The sequence below is a fragment of the Staurois parvus genome, unplaced genomic scaffold (assembly GCF_062004578.1).
Source record: "Staurois parvus isolate SC_StPar_1 unplaced genomic scaffold, SC_StPar_1.0 ptg000267l, whole genome shotgun sequence".
NCBI classification, from domain to species: Eukaryota; Metazoa; Chordata; class Amphibia; order Anura; family Ranidae; genus Staurois; species Staurois parvus.
In genome coordinates, this window is record NW_028318063.1 from 6,457,496 (window position 1) to 6,477,708 (window position 20,213).

Genomic DNA, 20,213 nt, shown 5'->3' on the forward strand with positions numbered 1-20,213 from the left:
CTCAATATTCTGTTGGCTATTTGGTGGAGCCAAACTTTATGGTGGTGCACTTATATACCGGCCCCTTAATTTCATATGCAGTGGTACAGTGTTCCTAAATAATGGTTTGTCTCCCTCTTCTAGCAGCGGTAGTGTAAAGCCAACTAGTGGCCCCTCGCCAGTCCTGTGCACACAGCAAACTCTTATGAAATCCTTAGCACAGGTCTCCTTTCTCTTTAACTGGCCCCCAACAGTCTGTGTTGCAATTTCAAGCCCAAGGAAGATGGCCCACTGCACACAGCTAAGTGGAGGTGTGCACACCTGGTCCTCTTGCAGTCCATGAAAATCTCCCTTTACACGTCTCTCCATTGGAAATTGTAGTGTCAGGGATCTAGGGCTGGATCGCGGTGTGCGAGTCTGTGCATGCGCGGTATGCAGAGGCGCACTAGCGTGCGGGCACTAGGACCTGGGCGCCCGTGACGGCTACGGCACTTGCGCATGCGCACTCGCGGACGCGCGCCTGGCACCAATAGGAGCGCAGGGCGCTCTATTTAAACAGGCTCTGACAGTACATAGTTGCCGTATGGTCTTTTCCTGTATCCTGTGTCCTGAGAGATTGCCTTGCTGCCGACCCTGATTCGTTGTCTTCTCCTGCTCTGACCCCTGGCTTGCCTGACCATTCTACTGACTAATCCTGTGCCTTTTGATCTCCTGTTGCCGAACCTGGACCGTGACCCGTTTATTCTTCTGCCTGCCGTTTGTACCGACCTGCCCCGCTGTTACCGACCTGGGCTGTCTGACATTGCTTACTCTGCCTCCTCACATCAGACTCTCACCTGCTACGTACCACCGACAAGTGCTTCTAGCACAGCTGGTTGCACCCAGGGGCCGCGACCTGGTTTCGGCTTGCTCCAAGTCCATCCCCACCATCAGGGGCCCTGGTGAACAAGCAGGTCGGGACTTAGATTCCGCGCCCTGGGGAATTCTGGTCTGTGGAGCGCTAGAGGCTACCGCCGGTCGGTCCTTAACAGAACCATACGGCCATGACAGAGTCTGGAGGAGGACCCTCTCCCTGGGAAGAGATGTGTCAACATCTGGCAGCGCTTACCCAAGCCGTCAAGACGCTAGAGGAAGGATACCAGCACTTGGAGGGACGTGTCCAGGCCCTAGCCGCACCTACTGTCATGGCATCAGACCCAGTCAGTTCACCTCCTACTAGGGGTCCTGCTGAACCCTCCGCAGGAGCCGTGTTCACCATTCCCCCGCCAGAACCTCGAGTACCAACGCCCGAGCGTTTCCATGGGGATCCAGGGAAATTTAGGGCCTTCCAAAATCCCTGCCAACTCTATTTTGACCTCTAACCTCAGACGTTCATTTCAGAATCTGTGAAGGTAGGGTTCGTAATACCCCTGCTGCAGGGTGAACCCCAGGCCTGAGCACATCGTCTATTGGAGGCTCGCCATCCACACGTGAACTCTGTGGCCGAATTCTTCAAAGCAATGGCACAGCTATATGATGACCCACAGCGAGCTGCTTCGGCCGAAGCAGCACTACACTCTTTGCAACAAGGACGTCAGGCAGCAGAGGATTACACCTCTGAATTTAGGCGCTGGTGCGGAGATACGCAGTGGAACGATGCGGCTCTGCGCCATCCATTCCGAACCCCTTAAAGATGAATTGGCAAGAGTAGGAGTATCTGATTCCTTGGAAAATCTAATCACCCTGGCTATCCAGATTGACCGTAGGTTACGGGAACGAAGGCAGGAGAGGTCCGGTCAGGGGTCAAGACCAACATGGATGCTACCACGGGTGCCGACCCCGCCACATCCTGCAGTCAGTAACCTGAGTCCAGAATCAGCTGACGGAACGGAACCCATGCAGCTCAGACTGATGCTGCCTTCCCTCACGGCTGAGGAACGCCAGAGATGCCGAATGAACAATCTATGTCTCTACTGCGGAGCAGCAGGTCACATGGTGCTCTTCTGTCCAGAGAAGCTCTGTAAGTACTCTTCCATTTTTGCTATGTCTCCGATGTGATCCTACTCATGTTGCCATACCAATCTGTTTTCAGCTCCCAGGAAGAACCGTACAAGTGACGGCCATTATTGATTCAGGGGCCTGTAGTTGCTTTGTAGACCTTAGCTTTGCAGCTCAACAGCAGATTCCGTTACTGCCCAAGGAGCGAGGCCTGAACATCTTCCTGGCTGACGGTTCCCGAATTAAATCAGGGTTGGTAGATCGTGAGACCCCTCCTATATGCACCACAGTGGCAGGCCACCATCAGGAACTCCTCCGCTTGGACGCCATTGCGCCCCCTTTATTTCCAGTAATTTTGGGGCTCCCCTGGCTACGAGCTCATGGTCCCCAAATTGACTGGAAAACTGGGTCTGTCCAGTTTCGTTCACTATACTGCCAGGAGCACTGCCTCCTAAAGCCATCACTAGGCCCCCCCCAACCCTGTTGTGTGTGAACACGGATACAGACTTGGCACAGACTGTGCCTTCTACCTATTACCATTTCCTTGACATTTCAGCCCACGAGGAGCAGATATTCTCCCTCTGCACTGGGCTTATGACTGTCCCATTGACCTTCTCCTGGGATCTGAGATTCCCTTTGGCCGGATCTTCCCGCTGTCGGAACGCGAGTTGGGCGCATTAAAGGAGTACATTGATGACAGTCTGCGGAAGGGATTTATTCGCCCTTCCACTTCATCGGCCAGGGCTGGAATCTTTTTTGTAGAGAAGAAAGACCAGTCCCTGAGACCCTGTGTGGATTATAGGGACCTGAATAAAGTCACAGTAAAGAATCGGGATCCCCTTCTCTTAGTCCCTGAACTATTTCAGAGGCTAAAGACGGCCTCTATCTTTACTAAATTAGACCTCATGGGAGCCTATAATCTGGTTTGCATACGCAAGGGGGATGAGTGGAAGACCGCTTTTCGCAGGCGGTTCTGGCACTTTGAGTACCTAGTTATGCCGTTTGGGCTATGTAACGCACCGGCCACATTCCAACATTTTGTGAACGACATCTTTAGAGATGTCCTTGATAACTATGTGATCGTGTACTTGGATGACATCCTGATTTTTTTCCTCGTCCCTGGAGACACATAGGGGTCATGTCAGGAGTGTGCTGGAGCCACTGCGCAAGCATGGATTTTATGCTAAAGCTGAGAAATGTAGCTTTGAGCAGTGCAGTATTCCTTTTCTGGGGCTAATCATTTCAACCAATGGAGTTGCTATGGACCCCCAGAAGATATCTTCGATTTTAGAATGGCCAGTTTCCACGGATAAGAAAGGGGTCCAGCGGTTTATTGGCTTCGCCAATTTCTACAGGAAATTCATTAAGAATTTCTCGGGCCTGGAAACTCCCATCACTCAACTTACCAGGATGGGGGTACGCTTCCAGTGGACACCCGAGGCACAGGCCGCCTTTGAAAAAACTATTTACGGCAGCCCCCATTTTAAGTCACCCTGATGCTTCACTGCCCTACATTCTGGAGGTAGATGCATCGGAAAATGCAGTAGGAGGTATTCTGTCTCAAAGAATAGGAGTAAAGGAGCTGATGCACCCAGTAGCTTTCTTTTCTAGAAAACTATCCCCAACAGAAAGAAATTATGATATCGGAATCGGGAGTTGTTAGCAATAAAAACGGCATTGGAGGAGTGGAGATACCTGTTGGAGGGAGCCTTGCATCCTATCCTGGTCTACACCGACCATAAAAATCTGGAATGCCTGAGGACAGCAAAACACCTCAGACCGCTTCAGGCCAGATGGGCGTTATTTTTCTTGAGATTTACTCTACATATCACTTATCGACCTGGGTCTAAGAATACCAAGCCTGATGCACTCTCCCGGATGTTTGAAGACCCTGAAGAAACGGCCAAACCGGATACCATTTTGCCAGCAGGTAGCTTCCTGCTACTACAGTCCGAGCTCCTATCTAGATTACAGGCTGCTTCCACTGGGGCTCCTAAACCACCTGGAGTCTCATTACAGAGCAGAGAAGGTCTCTTGTGGAGGGGGGAGCAGATCCTGGTACCTAAAGAGACTAGAGCTCTGGTCTTGGGCTATTGCCATGACCACCCATTAGCAGGCCACTTTGGGGTACACAAAACCTTGGACTTGGTCCGACGTAGGTTTTGGTGGAAAAGCATGGCCAAGGATTGCGAAACATACGTCAAGTCCTGTGCCATCTGATGCAGCAATAAGCCCACCAGGGACAAGGCTTGGAGCCTGCTTCGACCATTGCCAGTGCCCGACAGACCCTGGAGCATGATTGCAATGGATTTTGTTGTGAAACTACCGCAATCACAAAACCATACTGCGATCTTTGTGGTGGTGGACCGGCTTTCTAAGATGGCTCACTTCCTTCCATTGAAAGGTACACCATCTGCTTCAGAAACTGCACAAGTATTTATCAAAGAGATTGTAAGACTGCATGGAGTGCCGAAGAATATAGTTTCTGATCGGGGTGTCCAGTTCACTTCAAGGTTTTGGAGGGCTTTGTGCGAAGGGTTGCAAATTGAACTATCATTCTCCTCAGCATATCACCCGCAAACAAACGGACAGACTGAGCGAACCAACCAAACACTAGAACAGTACCTTAGGTGTGATACATCGTTCCTTCAAGATAACTGGCTGGCACTTTTGCCCCTAGCAGAATTTGCTTACAATAATGCATGCCACTCTGCCACTAAGTAATCCCCATTCTTTGCCAACTATGGCTTCCATCCTTCTTTTCTGCCTGATCTGGTCCTGGAGAACTCAGTCCCAGCGGCTCAAGAGACCCTAAATTTCTTTACAAACAATAACAAGTTGTTACAGGAAACCATGGCGAAGGCCCAGGAGGATAGTAAGAGGATGTTTGATAAAAGAAGAAGAGGGGAATTGGTCACACGTCCAGGGGACCAGGTGTGGTTGGCAGCAACCAATCTGAAACTGGCATGCCCATCAAGAAAATTGGCACCCAAATTTGTGGGCCCTTTCCGAGTAGAGCGTAAGATCAATGAGGTTGCATATAAGCTGGCACTTCCCGAGTCTTTCAAAATCCACCGTTTGTCATGTATCTCTGTTGAAACCCGCTGTACCAGATCCTTTTGCAGATCGTAGATCTATACCCCCAGAGGCCATAGACATCGATGGGGAGGAGGAATTCGAGGTAGAAGCTATTATTGACTGCAGGAGGAGGGGTGGGCAAACACAGTATCTCATCAAGTGGAAAGGCTATGGGCCAGAAGGGAACTCATGGTAACCTGCTCAAAATGTCCATGCTCCTCGATTGATTCAGGAATTTCTTCACAACCAGCCTCAAAGGAGAAACAGGTTGGGCATCCGGAGGCTGCCTGTGGGTGGGGGGGGGGCAATGTCAGGGATCTCGGGCTGGATCGTGGCGCGCGAGTCTGCGCATGCGCGGTATGCGGAGGGGCACTAGGACCTGGGCGCCCGCAACGACACCAGCGGATGTGCACCTGGCACCAATAGGTGCGCAGGGCGCCCTATTTAACCAATTCAATACCGGGCAATTTTACACTTTCCTGCCCAGGCCAGTTTTCAGGTTTCAGCGCTCTCATGCTTTGAACGACAATTGCGCGGTCATACAACATTGTACCCAAACTAAAATTTTATAATTTTCTTCACACAACTAGAGCTTTTTTTTGGTGGTATTTAATCACCGCTGGGGTTTTTTTATTTTTTGCTAAATTAACAAAAAAAGACCAAAAATTGAGGAAAAAAACACACGTTTTTCTTTGTTTCTGTTATAAAAGTTTGCAAATAAATAATTGTTCTTCATAAATTTAGGCCAAGATGTATTCTGCTACATGTCTTTGGTGAAAATAACCCAAATTAGGATGTATTTTTTAGTTTGTAGGAAAGTTATAGAGTTCACAAACTATGGTATAGATCTGAAAATTGATCAATCCTGAAGTACTGACAGCCAACAGTACAGATATCCCCCAAATGACCCTTTTTTGCAAAGTAGACAGTACGAGGTACTTCATACGAGGCATGGCGAGTTTTTTGAAGTTGTATTTTTTTTGTCATAATTTTTTGAAAAATTAAAAAACTAAAAAAATTAGTTTCACTATATTTTTTTTTTTTACATACTGTCACCAGTGCAGTACGGCGTCATCATATAACTGGCACGGTGGTGATCAGGGACACTGACTGGTGACAGTATGAAAAAAAATATATATATTTTTTTAATTATTTTTTATTACTTTTTTTTAAGATTTATTTTCCATATTTCACTATGACCAAAGTAGTACAATGTTACCATAGTAACATTGTACTACTTTGGGGAAGTGATCAGTATTTTTTTTTTTTTTTACACAATTTGCTTATAGCAAAGATTTACTTTGCTATAAGCAAGCATTTACCTGAATGACTGATTCATTCAGGGTTTTTTTTTTTGTGCTTAGCTGTGATTTGGCCACAGCTAATCACATGACATGTGCATGTGATTTGCTGTGACCATTCACAGCTAGACACTAGTATACAATGGATGGCATGAATGAAGCCATCCATTGTATACAACTGTCATGTGACCTGCTGTGATTGGTCACAGCAGGTCACATGGTACTGGCAACGGGGGCCGATACTCAGATCTGTCATCGGCCGTGTCCGAGGTACACGGCCAGTGACAAATCACGCTGCTGCGCAGCTCTGCAGGAGCGCAATCTACTCATGTGCGGGAGGACGCCATATGGCGTCCACACGGAACGCTGATGACATTTGCCGGCCGCCATTCAGCCATAGGGCAGGCGGCAAAAGGTTAAACAGGCTCTGACAGTACTTAGTTGCCGTATGGTCTTTTCCTGTATCCTGAGAGATTGCCTTGCTGCCGACCCTGCCAGACCCTGATTCGTTGTCTTCTCCTGCTCTGACCCCTGACCAATCTACTGCTTAATCCTGTGCCTTTTGATCTCCTGTTGCCGAACCTGGACCATGACCCGTTTATTCTTCTACCTGCCGTTTGTACCGACCTGCCCCGCTGTTACCGACCCGGCCTATATGACATCGCTTACTCTGCCTTCTCACATCAGACTCTCACCTGCTACGTACCACCGACAAGTGCTTCTACCACAGCTGGTTGCACCCAGGGGCCGCGACCTGGTTTCGGCTTGCTCCAAGTCCATCCCCACCATCAGGGGCCCTGGTGAACAAGCAGGTTGGGACTTAGATTCCGCGCCCTGGGGAATTCTGGTCTGTGGAGCGCTAGAGGCTATCGCCGGTCGGTCCTTAACATGTAGTTTGTGATCCTTCTGCTTCCACAACCAAGTCCTTTCTATGAACTACATCTCCCATAGTCTTGTTTAGTATACATCAAAAATGTTGATGAGCCAGAGTTTCCTTCCAGTAAAGCTGTAGTGGAGAGGACTGGCATTTATTGAGTCTTTCTGGTTGTGAACACAGTCTTTACTGAACTCTGGCCTAACATATGGTAAGTCAGCCTTTTGGGCGGTAGATTTGCCTCTTTGTTCTTTTGGCTCGAATGGCCCTCTCCTGCAGATTCCTCACCCAGTTCCATGGATGGCTGAAAAGTCTCTGTCTTCTTCATACAGTGGGGCAGGAAGTTCTTCCTGACTTTCTTGGTTGTAAGCCTGTGGTATGAATTCAGGGTCCCTGAATTAGTTTTTGCAGTTACCTGACTAGTCACAGGGTGTTGCTTTGAAAAAACTGAGTAGGAGGTGAATTTAGCTAAGGCACTTGAACAGCTTCAGCAAAAGGTAAAAGATGATTGCAGTGCCAGACTTTCAGTGGACCAGTCTTCTCTGCTTGCAGATGACATAAAGCTGGGATTTCCATCACTCAGCTAGCTTATGCTTTACAGAGATACCCAGATTTCTCAGCAGCCTCCAATCACCCAGCTGAAAGTCTTGGGCCAGAACTCTTAGATCAAAGTTTTTTTTTATTTTGTTGACCCTGAGTGTCTGATGCAGCTTCTGCCTTTTCATAAGCTATTGTCATGACCAGGATCATCTGCTGGTGGCACTGTGGTTCCCAGAGCTGAAGGGTGCTGTTCCAGTGACCAACAGTGAGTTTGTCCCAGCAGCCATCAGGTCCACCTGATGCTGGGACAAACTCGCTGGTGGCCACCGGAACAGCAGTGCTCAGTGTTTTACCTGTTAGCCACATACCTGCTTGCTGATTTTCCTGATCTTGATCCCTGATACAGGATAGTATCTTGTTACCCCAATTCTCCCATCTGTTGGGTGGTGTACTGGCCAGGGATAGTTTCCCTATTGATTGTGCAGTATGCAATGCAAATTCTCAAGGAACTGTTCTACTTTCAACCAACACTATGGGCACAAGAGCTCTGTGACTCGCATGATACCGGTTTTCTTCAACTCCGGCAACTGCTTGTGGAGATCTTAATCACCTGGAGGAATCCTTTGGGCCCTCTCCCTAAGTGGCTTGTCTTCCTGAAGGTGAATTTGATTCTGGGCACAGGATAGTCAGTAATATTGCGAAAACTGACAAGAATTCTCACATGGTTTCATTGTAAGGCCCTGTTCGACACCACTTCAAGGATCAACTCCACCTTGTGACTGGGCCCTTGAACACTCTTGCTAGACAATGTGGCGATTTTGGCTATCAGCCATCATTTGCTAGTTATGTGGAAACAAGCTGCTGTTGCATATGCTACATATGGAACAACGCTGACCTACTCTAAGCTGATGACTGAAATTTGTGTAGTCCAATCAATATAATACTATAATCTACTCAAAAAACCCTAAATAAATTAATATGTATTAATATAAAGTACCAAGTGCATCAAATTATCTCTGCTATCCAATATTGTGCAAAAAAACATTATTGACCCATTTAACCATCTATAAATGAAAGTGCAATTGCAATAAAGGTGCTATATACCAAATACATAACGTATTTTCCGGCGTATAAAACGACTTTTTGACCCTTGAAAATCTACTCAAAAGTCGGGGGTCGCCTTATACGCCGGTACACGTCAGGGGGCACTTTTTAGGGGGGCGGCGTGGTGCCGTCCCCCCCCCCCCCTTCCGAGGGAAGGGACACCAAGTACAGGGGTGGGCAGAGGGCTGCAGTCTCTTACCTGGCTCCCATGACGATCCATCCAGGAAGCGCTGCTCCTTCAGTCACTCCGGCCACTCCCTCACTCCTGCCGCTCGGCTCCGCCTCCTCACCGGTGATTGGCCACCAGAACTGTAGCTCAGGAAAGGCACACAGGCGGAGCTGAGAGGACCCGCGAAAATCGAGTGAGGGTAAGTGTGCAGTGCAGAGGTGCTGCTGCAACCACATATGCTGGCTGCAGCAGTACCATACTAGAACAGGAGTCAGCAAGTGTCATTGGTGTCAGTGGGAGGAATAGTGCCCCATCATTGGTGTCACTGATACTAATGATGGGGCATTATTCCTCCCACTGACACCAATGATGGGGCACTATTCCTCCCACTGACAACAACGATGGGGCACTATTCCTCCCCCCACCAACACCAATGATGGGGCACTTATCCTCTCCCCACTGACGGAGTATTATTCCTCCCTCTGACACCAATGTTGGGACACTATTCCTCCCACTGACACCAATGATGGGGCACTATTACTCCCACTGACACCAATGATGGGGCACTATTCCTCCCACTGATACCAATGATGGGGCACTATTCCTCCCACTGACACCAATGATGGGGCACTATTCCTCCCACTGACACCAATGATGGGGCGCTATTCCTTCCACTGACACCAATGATGGGGCGCTATTCCTCCCACTGACACCAATGATGGGGCACGATTCTTCCCACTGATACTAATGATGGGGTGCTATTCCTCACACTGACACCAATGATGGGGCACGATTCGTTGCTCTGACACCAATGATGGGGCACTATTCCTCCCACTGACACCAATGATGGGGCACTATTCCTCCCACGGACACCAATGATGGGGCACTATTCCTCCCACGGACACCAATGATGGGGCACTATTCCTCCCACTGACACTAATGATGGGACACTATTCCTCACACACTGACACTAATGATGGCGCATCATCAATGGTGTCAATGGGAGGAATAGTGCCCCATCATTGGTGTCAGAGCAAGGAAGCGTGCCCCATCATTGGAATACCATACCATATTGAAATCAGATCTGATGTTTTTTAATTTTTGGTGTGCGTTGGAAGAGGTGTAGTCTTATACGGCGAGTATAGCCCAAACCCTATATTTTAACAGGAAAAGTAGGGGGTCGTCTTATACGCCCAGTCGTCTTATACGCCGGCAAATATGGTATATACAAAAAATAGATGTCATATGACATCCCTATTCATAGAGCAAATAAAGTGCAAATAGTGTCCAAATAAAAAGTGCAAAAATAATCTGGAATTCTGTAATGTCCGTCTCATATATTAGACAGTCCAACCATGCAATATAAACTTCTTAGAGCCTCTTCGCACCACCAAACTGTGCTGTTCCACCACCAAATGAATTGAATGAAATCAACAGAGCGATATGCTGGGTCAGATCATAAACCAGCTAAAACGTATGTTGCTCTGGGAGTAACGCTCTGCAGTGCCATGATCCTATTATCTCATACTTCTCCGTATAATGATAACTCACAGTCACTGAAGAGGAAAGAAAGAAGAGGGGAGCTTCCATAGCGTAAAAGCATCAACTACTTTATTGAAAAAAACATGTAGAAAACCCACATTTGCAAGTGACGCCACTGACGCAAGTTTGAAAGAATAACCGTATATTGGGTTGTCTCCTGTCAAGACCACAAGACCAACCTCTGTGCGTGGTGATGTCACTTCCAATGCCCCACCCTACACGTTTCGTCACTTGACGTCCTCTGGGAGAGGACTTCCCCAAGTCTGAGCTTCTTTCTCTTTTTTTGCCTCCTGCAGATCCCTGTCCAATCACGTCTTTAGCTTAATAGCAAGATGTTTCCAGGGGACATTTCCATAGTTCAAGACAGTTCCCAGCAGTCCTCTTTCCTCCTAGGCAGCACAGCAGCCAGTGTCTACCAATGTCCTGAGATGGGCTCTCTCCCAGCACTATGTGACTACAAAGACAGACTTAACAATTGTCCTGGGTCCTCTCTCTCTCCTTCTACAGCCACTCCTGTGCACTGGCGGCCAAGGAGGGGAAGAGATACCTCAGTGCTCACGGCTGTGTGTGAGTGGCCGCAGCATCACCAACAGCCCACTCCCTGCAGTGACAGGCAGGGTCACCGCAGACCAGGGTTGCACATACCAGGCTTATGCATTTAGTCCCTAGGTTCCGTTGATTGCATGTTTAAAGGTTGCTTTTGTATGGCGAATAACCATTTATGCTGGTGCATGATAGCAGGCTTGTATTTAATATTTAAATCATTATCCTTTTTCTCAGGAAAAAAATACTTCTTGTATGACCCAGTCATTGGAAATAGCACAAGCCCAGAGTCATTGGAAGAAGACTGGGTTGGGGTCAAGCTACCAATTACTGCTGCCCTAAGCCTGAAGAATGAGATGTACCTTACTGGCAAAAAAAAGTTCCAAAAAATTCTAATGCTCAGCTATTCACAGAATCGAGTATATGGTAACATTCACCAAGCTAAAAATTTGGACCAACTGCTTGTGTGTGAGTCTCCTAAGCCATAGTACAGCCTGTAGCCATGATCCTCTGTTTATTAATAATCAATGTCTCTATAGTTACTAACCAATGTAATTGTACTTTATTTGATGAAGCTTTAAGTGGCAAGACTTATATTTTCAGTGCTAGAAATGGAAAAAGGGATATATATACACACACACACACACACACACACACAGGTGAAACTCGAAAAATTAGAATATCGTGCAAAAGTTAATTTATTTCAGTACTGCAACTTAAAAGGTGAAACTAATACGTATATGAGAGAGACTCATTACATGCAAAGCAAGATAGTTCAAGCCATGATTTGTCATAATTGTGATGATTATGGCTTACAGCTCATGAAAACCCCAAATCCACAATCTCAGATAATTAGAATATTACATGCAATCAATAAAACAAGGATTGTACATAGAACAATATCAGACATCTGAAAAGTATAAGCATGCATATGTACTCAGTACTTGGTTTGGGCCCCTTTTGCAGCAATTACTGCCTCAATGCGGCGTGGCATGGAAGCTATCAGCCTGTGGCACTGCTGAGGTGTTATGGAAGACCAGGATGCTTCAATAGTGGCCTTCAGCTCTTCTGCATTGTTCGGTCTCATGTCTCTCATCTTTCTCTTTGCAATGCCCCATAGATTCTCTATGGGGTTCAGGTCAGGCGAGTTTGCTGGCTAATCAAGCACAGTAATCCCACAGTCATTGAACCAGGTTTTGGTGCTTTTGGCAGTGTGGGCAGGTGCCAAGTCCTGCTGGAAAATGAAGTCAGCATCCCCATAAAGCTCATCTGTGGAAGGAAGCATGAAGTGCTCCAAAATCTCCTGGTAGACGGCTGCGTTGACCCTGGACTTAATGAAGCACAGTGGATCAACACCAGCAGATGACATGGCTCCCCAAATCAACACAGACTGTGGAAACTTCACGCTGGACTTCAAGCATTTTGCAGTGTGTGCCTCTCCATTCTTCCTCCATACTCTGGGTCCTTGGTTTCCAAATGAGATGCAAAAGTTGCTCTCATCAGAAAAGAGGACTTTGGACCACTGAGCAACAGACCAGGTCTGTTTTTCTTTAGCCCAGGTAAGACGCTTCTGATGTTTGTTGTTCAGGAGCGCTTGACAAAAGGAATACGACATTTAAAGCCCATGTCCAGGATCCGTCTGTGTGTGGTGGCTCTTGATGCACTGACTCCAGCCTCAGTCCACTCCTTGTGAAAGTCCCCAACACTTTTGAATGGCCTTTTCCTGACAATCCTCTCCAGGCTGCGGTCATCCCTGCTGCTTGTGCACCTTTTTCTTCCACACTTTTCCCTTCCACATAACTTTCTATTAATGTGCTTTGATACAGCACTTTGGGAACATCCAACTTCTTTTGCAATTACCTTTTGAGGCTTTCCCTCCTTATGGAGGGTGTCAATGATGGTTTTCTGCACAACTGTCAGGTCAGCAGTCTTTCACATAATTGTGATTCCTACTGAACCAGACTGAGAGACCATTTAAAGGCTCAGGACCAGTTTGCAGGTGTGGGACACTTTGAGCCTAGAATATTTCACAATATTCTAATTTTCTGAGATTGTGGATTTGGGGTTTTCATGAGCTGTAAGCCATAATCATCACAATTATGACAAATCACGGCTTGCACTATCTTGCTTTGCATGTATTGAGTCTATCTCATATATTAGTTTCAACTTTTAAGTTGCATTACTGAAATAAATGAACTTTTTTTGAGTTTCACCTGTACATATATATATATATATATTAAATTTTAGCTTACTTTAGTTCATAGTTTATTATGGAACAAAATAGAGTGTTTATTCTCATTGTAAAATCATTTTCTCAAAGCACATTGTTTAATGACACAGTTTAATGATAATTAAGCAATGCAGGAATATTATACTGCCATTATCAGGAGAAATGGACAGCAGGCACATAAAAATGGAAGGCCTACTTCTTTAAGGATGTAGCTTCTCCCACTTCATAACTGTTCAGTTGTAGCATGCAGTCCAAAGAGAAGAAAATAGAAAATAAGGAGGACTCCAAGAAAAGGAATTAACAGAAAGTAAAAAAACCCTGTTTTCTCTATGGCCCACTGAGGAACCCAGTTTGATAATTAAGAAATGTAGTGACTACAAATAGCAGTCCAAAACAGAGAGGTGGGCACACCAACACAAACACAGATGAACCAGCCCAACAAGTGAAAAAACAAACAAAAAGGAAACCAAGGCAATCAAACAGCCTTTTGACCAAAACTATGAAATTCAGAGGCAGATACATTAACCATATAGAACTTTGTGAATGTACATACAAAAGACTAGGTCAAAGTCACACATTTCTGAGGCACAGAGGCCTGACGAAAAACCCACTTCCATTTTAGAACCCTCTGAAAAAAACAGCAAATCCATCTGCCTGGAAGCAGTGTCTGAGAGAGAAACATTGATGGCCATCACCACATCCAGACAATGGTGAGAGATCTCCTTTGAGTGAATCTGAGCTGGACTAAAGGCTAACACAATATCTTCATGAGGTATAAATGGTCCTTTGTCTGGAAAAACGTGCGCTCACCGTTTGATTGGAGAGGCTTCCAGGATTTCATATATACTGCATTAATCTACAGTACCAACAGCTGTTGATGGAACAAAATTCTTCCAAATGAACAGAAATTCGCAGGGCTGAATAAAAACACATCCACTCTTCTGAGGCCACAAAACGAAACTGGGGGGGTTATAGTGTTAAAGGAGCAGGACTTCAGTTTTTATGTGCCCATTGTCCATTTCTTGTGTAGGTATCAGTATTAACTTCTACGATGCTTAATTATCATCAAGTTGCATCATTCAATGAATGACAGATTGGTAGTGGTTATATGTCTAGTTATGTGCAATGAATTGAAAAATAATTATAATGCAAATAAAATGACAATATGTCAGTGTAACAAAATGCATGAGGTCATTGAATACTAACGTTAATTAATATTTTTTTTAAAAGTTGACATTCAAAAAACTATTACGATTTTTCACTGGAAAAAAACTATTAAAATATAAAACAAATTATGTGTCTACGTTCCAGTCTGATATATTTTTATGCTTGACGATATCTGAAGGTCAAAAACTGGGGTGAAGCATTTTCTACAGTAGTTGGTAGGAATTGTCTATAGACTCAGGAACTTTAAAGGTTAGTTCACCTTTAGGCTCCATGTACACGGGAGGTTTGGAAAACTCTTCTGAATGATGGAAACTGACTGCTTGAAAACGTAGGTTAAAAAACGTCTGTTTAGCCAAGTTTGCATACCACGTTTATGAGCATTTGCGTTTAGAAGCATTTTTTAAGATAACCTCAGGAGACTTTCCAAAATACCCAGAATGCACTGAAAAACAGTAATAAATTAACTATTTCAGACATTTTGAGAGGAAAAGAGAGAGCAGAAGCAGAGAGAGCAGTATGTGTTGAGATGACCTGTCTTTTCTGGTAGTATTCACTATGGATCCCATCATGAGCATAATGCGGCAAGTTCTACCATTTTTTCCTTCACGCAAAACCTGGAACTGACTGCGCTGGTGTACCGGGTCCATTTGTATACATGGAAAACACTTTGCTTGCATTTCTGATGATGAAAAAAGGCTCTGGACAGCATCTGGATGTGGAACAGTTAAAAAATGCTTCTAAACACAAACACTTATAAACGCGGTTAGCCGCGTTTACAAGCATTTGAAACGCTGATACAATATACTCCTGAACGCAAGTTTAGTGCATTCACAAAAACTACTGTAAACGACAAAGTGTACATGGGCACATAGGAAAACATTAGAGAGAGTTCAGGGGCTGCTGAAAAAAATGCAGAAAAGTTCCTGAACGTGAGTTTATCAGCTGCAGGGTACATGATCCCTTACAGAAAAAATGAAAAGGTGAATCAATACCAGACACTCTCCTCACCCCTCAGTCCATGCTTTACTTACCCTTAGGTTTGTTGAGCTGTCAGCAACCCCCCAGCTGCTTCAGCGATCCCCGCTCATCTCCCTCTTCTCTGCAGTGGTTCCAGAACGGACCAGAACGATTCACTGTTACAGCACTGGCCAATCAGTCCCAGAAGCACGGCACGGAGAAGAGAGAGGAGTGGGGATTTCAATATCCTGGACCCAGGGCAGCCACCTGAAACTTTGGTGCCCCTTACATAGCTTTAGGCCTGAGCACCCCCCCCCCCAGGCCTGACCAATGACATTCCCCAGGGGGCCCTTCTCACTGACTCCATCCACTGGTCATCCCACCAAGTCCTTCAGTGCAACCACTTTTATTTTAACACTCCCATAACGTAATATATGAAAATGAAAAGTGTATTCCAAGTCATCAGTACTTTCAAGATTTAACAGTTAGGAATATTTTGCCTAAAAAAAAAGATGAAGCCAGCCACCACGACAAGGTACATTGCATTACATTTTCAATGCCCCTGAAACCTACCTATCTCTGTATAAAACCCCCTGACACCTACTGACCTATATATAAGTCCCCCCCTCCCGATACCTACTGATTTCTATATAAGACTCCACACACCTACCAACCTCTATATAAGACCCCCTGACGCTTACTGACCTCTATATAAGACTTCCTGAGACCTACCAACCTCTATATAAGACTCTAGACACATACTGACCTCTATACAAGACCTCCTAAAACCTATCAGGCTCTATATAAGACTCCCTGACACTTACCAACCTCTATATAAGACCCCGAGACCTACCTATATAAGACTCCAGACACCTACCTACCTCTATATAAGACCCTATAACACTTACCACTATATAAGATCCCTGGATACCTATCTATTATAGGACCCCCTGACACCTACCTATCTCTGCATCGGGCACTGACACCTACCCACCTCTATATCAAAACCCCTGACACCTACCTACCTCTATATCAGATACCCTGACACCCTCACACTCCCGTCTCTCCCATGAGGTGATATGAGGTCTCTGTACAAAATCACTGTCTCTCTCTCCAGTTTCCTGGTCCTGTTCGGCACCTTCCTCCCACCCATGGGATGACACATTTCTCTCAGACTCCCCGAGACGAGATTTCACTCACCACCACCCGGTCCCCCACTGTTTCAGAAGGGGGTCATGAGAGGGGACCCCTAGTCTCTCTTCTCCAGTAAAAGAAGACCCCCAGCTAGGACTGCAGGGGTTGATCAGTGGGGACCCCAAAACAGACCCCCTGCCCACCCCCCTCCAAGAGACCCCCAGCTAGGAACACTGCAGGGAGGTGATCAGAAACAACCCCAACACAGACTTCCCTGCCCACCCTTCTCCAGTAAGAAGAGACCCCCAGCTAAGACTGCAAGTGGGTGATCAGTGGGGACCCCAAAACAAACCCCTCCCTCCAGGAGGAGATCCCCAGCTGGTAGGATTGCAGGTGGTGGTCATAGGGGACCCCAACACAGACCCCCCTGCCCACCCTTCTCCAGTAAAAGGAAATCCCTAGCTAGGAGACTGTATAGGGGTCATCAATGGGGATCCCAACACAAACATCTTTTAGGGGGGACGTAAACATAAAAAACTAAAATAATGTAGTTGCATAAGTGTCCCCCTCTATACTGGGGATGTAGCTGTGTTCAGAATTAAGCAATCACATTCAAAATCATAATCATGTTAAATAGGAGTTAGTACACACCTGCCATCATTTAAAGTGCCTCTGATTAACCCCAAATAAAGTTGGTCTTTCCTGACATCTCCTTAGCCACATCCTACAGCAAAAGTCATGGTCGGTAGAGAGCTTCCAAAGCAACAGAAGGATCTCATTGTTAAACGGTATCAGTCAGGAGAAGGGTACAAAATACATTTCCAAGGCATTAGATATACCATGGAACACAGTGAGACAGTCATCATCAAGTGGAGAAAATATAGCACAGCAGTGACATTACCAAGAACTGGATGTCCCTCCAAAATTGATGAAAAGACGAGAAGAAAACTGGTCTGGGAGGCTGCCAAGAGGCCTACAGCAACATTAAAGGAGTTGCAGAAATATCTGGCAAGTTTTGGCTGTGTGGTACAGGTGACAACAATCTCCCGTATTCTTCATATGTCTGGACTATGGGGTAAGACAGAAGCCTTTTCTTACGAAGAAAAACATCCAAGCCTGGCTAAATTTTGCAAAAACACATATGAAGTCTCCCAAAAGCATGTGGGAAAATGTGTTATGGTCTGATGAAACCAAAGTTGAACTTTTTGGCCATAATTCCAAAAGATATGTTTGGCCCAAAAACAACACTGCACATCACCAAAAGAACACCATACCCACAGTGAAGCATGGTGGTGGCAGCATCATGCTTTGGGGATGTTTTTCTTCAGCTGGAACTGGGTCCTTAGTCAAGGGAGAGGCAATTATGAACAGTTTCATATACCAGTCAATATTGGCACAAATTCTTCAGGTGTCTGCTAGAAAGCTGAACATGAAGAGGAACTTTCAGCATGGCAACGACCCAAAGCATACATCCAAATCAACAAAGGAATGGCTTCACCAGAAGAAGATTAAAGTTTTGGAATGGCCCAGCTAGAGCCCAGACCTGAATCTGATCGAAAATCTGTGGGGTGATCTGAAGAGGGCTGTGTACAAGAGGTGCCCTCGCAATCTGACAGATTTGGGGTGTTTTTGCAAGGAAGAGTGGACAAATATTGCCAAGTCAAGATGAGCCTTGCTGATAGACTCAAACCAAAAGAGTGCTGTAATAAAATAAAAAGGTGCTTCAACAAAGCATTAGTTTAAGGGTGTGCACACTTATGCAACCATATTATTTTAGTTTTTTATTTTTACTTCCCTCCACCTAAAAGATTTCAGTTTATTGTTCAACTGAGTTGTACAGTTTATCGGTTAAATTAAAGGTGGAAAACGTTCTGAAATGATTTATCTTTGTCTAATGTTTTTATTATCACAGAAACCTGACATTTTAACAGGGGTGTGTAGACTTTTTATACCTACTGTAGAAGGACTGCAGCCAGCTGCCTTCTGCCTAGCGCCCACAGTCCCCCCCCCCCCCACAATGGAGATAGTGAATGGTGTGATCGGACATATCAGGGGCTCAGAAATGTACTCTGTACAAACATTGGAGCCAGTCGCAATGCGGAGGGAAGAAAGGGAGACTCTCAGTACCGCACTGTCCTGCTGCTCACTCTGTTACCTGCATCCACTCCCCCCTCCCTTACTGTAAACAGGGCAGCTGATCCCAGCAGCTGGTGGAATCTGGAGGAGAGACAGAGAAGCTGCTAAGCCTGTGTAGTGAGAACAAGTGCAAGCAGCATATAACACCATTCCACCCAGGACAAGTGCAACTTCTCCTTCTAGTCCCGGCCCTGGTCAGTAGCAGCAACTCCTTGGTTGAGGCTCGACCCTTCTGGGATGCCCAGGCCCCATACATTTGTATGAGCTGTCCCCCACCATAGCAGCCCTGCCTGGACCACTGGAGCGCCAGCGACGGTGTTGACAACACGGCAACCCCAGAGGTAAGTACAGCAGGTGGGGAGGGAGTCTAGTGTTAGTTCAGCTTTACATTTTTTGTTAAGGTGAACACTTTTCCTCTATTTTTAATCAATATGATTTTTGGGAATTGAGAGTACAGTACATTATGCATTAAAGAGCTAAACTGTCCGCTTAGGGTATAAGGTTCAAACCCAGTTTGTTTCTAATGGCACAACCCATCTTTTACTAAAAAAACCCCACAAAGTTATGCATCTTCCAAGCACAAAGCATGCTCACCCTTCAAACATAGCTACAAATTAAGGATTTATCCCAGAGCAAAGGGCACACCTTCCTTCTATATACTGTACCTTGGTAATGGCATAACCCCCCCAACCTAGCACCACCCCAGCAATGTCCACATGGCAAGAAAGTCAGAGGATATCAGGACTGAACTATTTAAAAGCATGGATTGAACTATTTAAAAGCATGGCAAAGGTCTCTTCCAACATAATAATCAAAGAAAAAAGGCTATATCATACAGCTGTAGCATTCAAAATAAATCGTTGCTGAGTGGGACTTTCCCAGTGCAGCTGTTAGAGCAGTGTTTTTCAACCCTTTTTCAGTCGACACCCTTTAGCCCTTTCACTGCTAGAACCATTTTTGCATTTTTTGCACACATTTAAAAAATAATTTTAGGCCTGAAGATTATACAAAATCCCCAAACATTATATATATTTATGAAAGCAGACACCCTAGAGAATAAAACAGTGGTAGTTCCAATTTTTTATGTCACACGATGTCACCGCAAAGGAAAACAAAAATTTCAGTTAAAAACACACTAAAGTGAATTTTAGGCTAAACAAGCACAATAAATTACCCAAATTTTTGTTAAAATATAAAAGACGAGGTTGCGCCGAGCAGATACTCAAAATGTCAAACCTTCAATTTGTGTGCACCTGTGAAATGGCGACAAACTTCAGTACCCTATATTTTCTATAAGCGACGCTTCAAAGCCCCTACAGGTCCATCAGTTTAGTGTTACGGAGGAGGTCTTGTACTAGAATTAGTGCTCTCACTCTGGTGTGTGCATCGATATGTAACGTGTATCACAATCAACGTTTTCATCACATAAAGAGACACAAAGTCCCCTATGTGATGATTTTCAGTTGACAGGTTCTGTTTAAT

The 20,213-nt window shown here is 45.6% G+C and overlaps 1 protein-coding gene across 1 annotated transcript in view; it reads left to right on the plus strand.

Annotated features, from left to right (window-relative positions):
- Positions 1-11,869, plus strand: part of LOC149459263 (matrix metalloproteinase-18-like) — a 281,041-nt gene extending 269,172 nt beyond the window's left edge. The window contains exon 8 of the mRNA XM_089681507.1: positions 11,345-11,869. Coding sequence (XP_089537633.1) covers positions 11,345-11,595 — 251 coding nt within the window. The 3' untranslated portion in view covers positions 11,596-11,869. The remainder of the gene's footprint in view (positions 1-11,344) is intronic.
- Positions 11,870-20,213: the final 8,344 nt, after the last annotated feature.